Consider the following 6,889-nt stretch of genomic DNA (forward strand, 5'->3'; position numbering starts at 1 on the left):
TGAGGGAAGGTTTCTGATGGTTTGCAGGCTCGGAGCGAGGGAGAGGTGGGTTCTGGGGGGTTTCCTGCTGGGTCCTCCCGTGGGGCCATCCCTGCACCCCAGAAAGTGCCTTGCTGGGTGTTACTGCCTGGTCTGAGGGCTCTGAGCAGCCTGGATGTTTTACCCCGTGACAACCCGTGGAAGATGCCAAACTCATCGCCAGAGGCTCTCCCATCCTTGTGGGGAGCCGCTGCCTGTAAAGCTGGGGCTGGCCGAGCCGAGGGGCGCATTTGCTGGGGCTGATCCAGGGGGCTGAGCCCTGGGCAGGATGGGACCCATCCTTCCACCCTCACCAAACCCTACCTCCTGACCCAAAATCAGGTTTACCGATGGCATCCCAAGCGCCGGAGAGGTGCTGCTCCCTCCTCCCCATGCTGAGACGGTCGCTCGTCCCGGACAAACACCTCTTCTCACCCCCCCTCCCCTCTCTGCCCACAGGGACGCAGGGGCTTGGGGTCCATTTTCGTCTGGGCGTCGGGGAACGGCGGCAGAGAGGGTGATTACTGCTCCTGCGATGGCTACACCAACAGCATCTACACCATCTCCATCAGCAGCACCACTGAGAACGGCTACAAGCCCTGGTACCTGGAGGAGTGTGCCTCCACCCTCGCCACCACCTACAGTAGCGGGGCCTTTTACGAGCGGAAAATAGTAAGTTTTACCCCAGCATCACATGGGGCAGCATTCCCGGGATGTTTTCTGCGTGGTTGGGCTTGGTTGTAAGATCTGGGCTTTGCTCTTAGCCCTGCAGTGGGTTTTGCTTGTGCTATTTTTTATGCTGGGGCCAAAATTGCTCTGGTCCTTGGGGAGAGTTCAGGGATGTTGCGTTTTCCCTGGTAAATGGGTGAAAGGGCTGGAGGATTGCAAAAATACCTGTGCAAATATTAACCTGTCCCCCAAAGTGCCTCCATGCTGTCCTGTGCTTATAAAAAGGGAATTTTCAGGGGTTTTGGCCTGAGACAGAGAAAAAAGAAGGAGAATGGATGTGTTTGGCAGGGATGTGGCAAACCCAAATGGGGAACACAGACTTTTCAGAGCCCTGGAATTGCCTGAAAACGCGTGCATGCGTGGATCAGCATGGTTTTCCCTGTCGCCCAGGCTGTATTTGCCCTGTCCCAGCAGCCGCTGTGGTCTTGTCACAGCACGGCCTTTCGTTACCGGCACCCCCGTGCGTCATCCGAACCTCGGGCAGTAAAACATCCCGCACCAGCATCATGCCTTACCCGAGCTGGGAGAGGGTTTTCCACCCAAATTAGTTCTTTTGACAAAAATTGTGATTTTTTTTTTTTTTTACAAGTCGATTTTAGGGTTTTTTTAATTCAAGACCGATTTGTTTGGCCTCTAAAAGATTAATTTCCAGAATCCAAGTGCCTCGTTGGGGCTGCTTCCACGGCACTAAGGAGCATTTGCGTGGCTGAGGCCAGACCAGCCAAACCTGGGGCATTGCTGGGCAAAAAAGCAGCTTCCAGGTGCACCTCAAGGAGAAACCGGGTGGCACGTCCCTCCTCCTCCAAAAATCACTTGATTAACTAAATACCCAGGAGCCTTTTAAAAATGTAACTGATGGAGCATCTCTGCACACCTCCTTTCTCCAAGGTTTTGGTACCCAAGCATCAAGCTCTGGCCTGAAATGAGAAAGCTGGAAATAGCTTTTTTTTTTTCCTTTTTTTTCCCATGCAAATGGAAATTCTTACCTCATCCTTACCTTAGCTTTTATGGGGAGTGTTTAATATGGCACAGCTCAACGTGCACCCATGGGTGCATACCCACACCAGCCCTGCCCTGCTCACGCCCCTCCATCCACAGCTTTTCATCTACCTGACCCACAGCAAAATTGACGTTTTTCCCCTTTCAAGTAGTTTTTTCACCTTTGAGCAAAGAAAAATGTAAACAGGGATGTTTGCTCCTGTGCCAAATGTGTCTGCGGCCCATTTTTGGGGGCTCAGAGCATCCTGATGGCGTGGGAGCGGTGGCAGGTTTGGGTGCTTCTCCCCGCTGGCAGCATCCCAAGCAAACCCGGGGTGCTCGATGGGGTAGCACCCGTGCCGGGAGAATGGGGCTGCAGCTCCTCTCTCCACAGGTCACCACGGATCTCCGGCACCGCTGCACGGACGGCCACACTGGCACCTCCGTGTCCGCCCCCATGGTCGCCGGCATCATCGCCTTGGCTTTGGAGGCAAAGTAAGTGTAACCTCGCCACCGGCTTTGCAGGGGGGTGTTCCCAAATATAGTAGTTGGCAAGCAAAATCAGAAAGAAAAAAGGTGTTTTGTTTTTTCTTCTGGAGCGACTCAAAAAGGGGCAAAGTTATTCTAAATTGCTTCTTCTTGGCAAGGTTTGATACAGCGTTGTTGTTCTGCATCTAATCTTCTGGCAGGTGTTTTATTGAGCTAATTCTTCACTTGTTGCCATCTGTTGAAAAGTTGAGGGTGAGATAAGACAGGCTTTTCATTTGGTGCATTGAAACCGCTGACAGCCAGCACCAACAGGAGTTTTATAAATGCTTCCCGGAAAAAAGATGTCAGAAAACATCACAGAAAATGGAAAATGTCTGTAGAAGTGATGGTTTTCAGCAAGTGTTTAGTTTCTGGGGGAAAAGGACTACTTTTGCATAATGTCAGAAACCCACGCGGTGCGATAAGCAGCGACACGCTCCCCGGTTCAAAACAAACGTCTCTTTGCCTCTTGTCCCCATCTCGGTCCCATCCTGGTCCCCCAGCCTGGAAGCAGCCCCCTTGGGTGACCAGGCTCACCCCTTGGGCATCCCTGTGTTGCTCCATGGAGCATCTTCTCATGAACTTCTCACTAGTATGATTATTCTTTTTATGGGGTGGAAATAAAAATAAGGCTGCTAATAAGCCGCAGGGCACCATTGTGCTCATGTTCGAGGACGGCGATCGGCTCCAGTCCCTCTCCTCCAGTTTAATCCCAGCTCCCAGGTCAGCTGAGCACATTTCCAGAGATGCCATTTTCATTACAAATATATTAAAAGCTTTCAAAGTAATTTTTGAATTGTTTAGCTGAGGCATAAAACGCAACATTAAGTACCAGAGTTTGGTGCTCAGGCACTCCATTATGACGAGAGGGAATAAATTGAATTTCTTTTCTTAAATGTTGCTCAAGAGCAATATAAATCCCAGCTCAAGGTGCTGAGGAACTGACTGTAAGAAAAGCATGGAAAATTCTTCAGCAATGTCCCTGAGCTGGGATTTTGGGGGAGCTCAAAAGCACACAGCACTCAGTGTCCAGCACCCCAAACACATAAACTTCACTCAAACCCAGCCTGAGCGGGGGTTGGAACCACTTTGGGTTTCATTTTTCTGTTAAATGAGCAACCCAGGTATGAGTGAGCTGCTGAGACCGGTACCCTGCCTCAGGACATGCTTCCTTCCCCATCTCCTACGAGAAAATGGGGAAAACCGATTTGCTCCAGTTACACCCTGGAGCATGAGAGCTAAATACCCTTGGCCAGGAAGAAACCCTGCAACACTCGCGGGCACGTGGCATCCCTCCCTGGGCCACCCCACTCTGCTGGGGCCCCCAAGTGCTGGCCAGCCTCCAGGCAGGGTGTTACTATTTAAATCATTGATTTGTAGAATCAACAGAATCATGTAGGTTGGAAAAGACCTTTAAGACCATCGAGCCCAACCTTTAACCCAACACTGCCAAGCCTACCACTAACCCATGTCCTGTAGCATGTCCAACCACCTGGTCTCTTAAATTTCTGAAATGGCCATTCCAATGCCTGACCACCCTTCCAGTGATTCATGCTCTTTTGGAGCAGAAAAGAGTTTTTTTGGGGGAATTTTAACCCAACGGGGGTCCCTGCTGCTGGAAAGACTGGAGGCAGCAGAGCCGTCTCATGAGCCGAGTGTTGTTGCAGCCCCCTGCTCACCTGGAGGGACGTCCAGCATCTGCTGGTCAAAACCTCGCGACCGGTGCACCTGCGAGCAGCTGACTGGAAGACCAACGGCGCGGGGCATAAAGGTGAGGGGCTGTGGGGGCGGCTAAAAATGGCTATTAAATGGAAAATAAAGGTCCCTAGAGCTTTGCTCAGGGGTCTGTTGACTCTGGATGGCCTCTCTCAGCTGGCTCAGGGGCTCCTACCATCAGGCTGTTGAGCAGAGGGAGGAGAGAGCAGTAATCCGTGGGGTATGATGCTTGGAAGCCTTGCTTGGTGGAGGGTGTCCTGAGCTTCAGCATTGGCTGCTCCTTTTGGTGGGCTGGTCCCAGCAATGGGTTTTCTGTGGTCCCAGCATGGATTTGGGGTGTTACTCAGGCAGGGTGATGAGCTCTGCGTGTTGGAATACCTTGTACCCCAACAGGGTCAACTCCATACCACCTCCGATGGTGAAGGATGCTCCACCAAGAGCTGAGGAGCAGCTCCTGGTCCCTGCATGGAAAGCAGTGGATTTCTGAGCCTTCTCTCTTTCCAGTTAGCCATCTATATGGCTTCGGTCTGGTGGATGCAGATGCTATTGTGGTGGAAGCCAAGAAGTGGAAGGCAGTTCCTCCCCAGCACGTCTGCGTGGGAAGCCTGGACAGGGTGCCCAAGTGAGTGTCATGGGGTGGGGGTCTCTCCCGGGGCACACGTCTGCTTGGAGGGAGCTTTGGGGGAGCTGGCTGTTGCGATGCAAAGGGTCAGACACTGTCCTGGCATTTGGAAAGGGAACTTAAGATTTGGGGTGGCCGGGACAAGCCTGTATGCAGGCAAGGTGATGTTCATGGATTTTGCGGTCGGAGTGACCGGCACCGTCTGCCCTGTCTGCCCAAGGTCTGTTTGTTGAGCCAGAAGTGCCCACCCAGGGTCTGTGCCTATGGCTCAGCTCGGCACAGGTCCTGTGAGGACTCTCCAGGACCAGCTTTGGTGGCAGGTGATTTATTTTTGCCCTTTCCATGCTTTTGCTTCCCAGGCAGGTGATTAGGGAATTTTTGAGGGCTGATGGTGCCATTTCCCATTTTGGCAATGGCTTGGGGAGACTAAAACCAACTCATTCACTGGTTCCTACATGAGGTAATGTGTTGGGCTCTCCTCCCTCTTCCACCAAACACCTCATCTTCATGAAAGACACTAAAACCTGGTGCTTTGTTGCAAGGGTTTCCAAATTTCCAGCACAAGAGGTCCCTTTGAATTTGGCTTCCGGTTCAAACCAGCTTAGGTTCACATCTCATCCTTGGTAGGTCCCTGCTAGGTTAAAGGGTGGGATCCGGGATCTGACCAAATGGACCCTCCTGATTCAACGCTGCCTGGCTGTAGAGCAAGTTGAGTTGTTCCTCAGAAAAGCAGTTCCTTTGGAACAGCTTGCATGTGCAAAGCAGGAACGGAGCCAAGTGTGTTCATGAAACTATTTATCTGATACAGACACTAATTACAACCCAAGGAGGAACGCTGCGCTGATAATTACAATAAAGCAGTGCCCTTGCAGCCCATAAGGCATAGATCTTAGAGGCAGTTCAAATGCATCTCATCACCATCGAGCAATTCAGCAAATTCCTGCGCTAGGACACTGTGTTGCAATGGAAGAGAATTTTTGCCGTGGAGCGGTAGGGCACCATGTTCAAATATAACCGGGTGTCCGTGCCGCTGGGACGCGGCAAGCGCTGCCGTCCCCGACCCAATGCTCTGCCCGTCCCCGGCAGGTACATCCGTGCGGACCACGTGCTGCGTGCCAGCACCCTCAGCAGCGCCTGTGCCGAGCACCGCGACCAGCACGTGCTCTACCTGGAGCACGTCGTGGTGCGGCTCAGCATCTCGCACCCACGCCGGGGCGACCTCCAGATCAGCCTTGTCTCTCCGGCGGGGACCAGGTCGCAGCTCCTCGCCAGGAGGTAAGAGCAGTGCGTGGCTGGGCTGGGCAGCGTCCTCGTTGAGAATCACAGAATTGTGTAGGTTGGAAAAGACCTTTAAGATCATCGAGTCCAACCATTAACCCAACACTGCTAATAGCACCACTAAACCATGTGCTTCAATCCCTCCGGGGTTGGTGACTCTACCACCTCCCTTTCCATGAAGAAATTCTTCCTAATATCCGATCTAAACCTCCCCCTGGTGCAACTTGAGGCTGTTTCCTCTTGTCCTACGTTTAGGGGGTTGCTGAAAGTTTGCTTGTTTTTTTGGGAAGGTGGGGGCCGTCCTCAGGTCTTTGCTGCAGGAAGGCTCCGTGCAAGGGTGGGTGCACGCAAGGATCCCTAAAATCCTTCATTACCTATCTCCCTTTTCTAATTAAAGAAGAATTTCAAAGTCACGCTTCTTGATGCACAGCATTACCGTTGCAGGGTGTTCGACCACTCCAACGAGGGGTTCAAGGGTTGGGAATTCATGACCGTCCACTGCTGGGGGGAGCGGGCAGCGGGGGAGTGGACCCTGGAGATCCATGACACGCCGTCCCAAGTGCGCAACCCCACGGTGCAAGGTAAGGGTCCTCCAGCACCCATGTCCCCCCGTGCCCCTCGACGCCAAAGCTCTCTGCAGGCTGCTTGGCTTGGCCGTATCTTTCGCTGTATTATGGCCTTCAGCAAAACTGTATTGCCCAAATTTTTAAAAAATGGGAATAAAAGCCTGAGCCCTGGGTGCAGGAGGCTGCCGGTCTGGCTGAGCCGGGAGCAGGTTTTCTCCCACCAGCAACCGAGAGCCAGGTTTCCAAAATTAAACCATAATGAGTCAAAAGGAGGAAACCCGAGAGCTGTAATTGTTGTTTGTTTGTTTTGCTTTACTGCTGGGACATCTGGCGTGTGGGCTGGTTGTGCAACGGCGCAAGAGGATGATGCCCCTCCGGCTGCGGATGGACGGACATCCTCTCCGGGCTGCCACCACGCTGGCAGGGGGTGGCTGGGCTCAGCCTGGCCCCCTGC

At 52.7% G+C, this 6,889-nt stretch overlaps 1 protein-coding gene across 1 annotated transcript in view; it reads left to right on the top strand.

Moving 5' to 3' along the window:
• Nucleotides 1–477: 477 nt before the first annotated feature.
• The window catches only part of PCSK6 (proprotein convertase subtilisin/kexin type 6), a gene marked incomplete at its 5' end in the record, with an annotated part of 14,408 nt that continues 7,996 nt past the window's right edge, over nucleotides 478–6,889 (top strand). The window contains 6 exons of the mRNA XM_010161601.1: nucleotides 478–690; nucleotides 2,120–2,220; nucleotides 3,921–4,024; nucleotides 4,474–4,591; nucleotides 5,678–5,866; nucleotides 6,314–6,450. Coding sequence (XP_010159903.1) covers nucleotides 478–690; nucleotides 2,120–2,220; nucleotides 3,921–4,024; nucleotides 4,474–4,591; nucleotides 5,678–5,866; nucleotides 6,314–6,450 — 862 coding nt within the window. The remainder of the gene's footprint in view (nucleotides 691–2,119; nucleotides 2,221–3,920; nucleotides 4,025–4,473; nucleotides 4,592–5,677; nucleotides 5,867–6,313; nucleotides 6,451–6,889) is intronic.

Source organism: Eurypyga helias, unplaced genomic scaffold (assembly GCF_000690775.1).
Source record: "Eurypyga helias isolate BGI_N326 unplaced genomic scaffold, ASM69077v1 scaffold20851, whole genome shotgun sequence".
NCBI lineage: Eukaryota > Metazoa > Chordata > Aves > Eurypygiformes > Eurypygidae > Eurypyga > Eurypyga helias.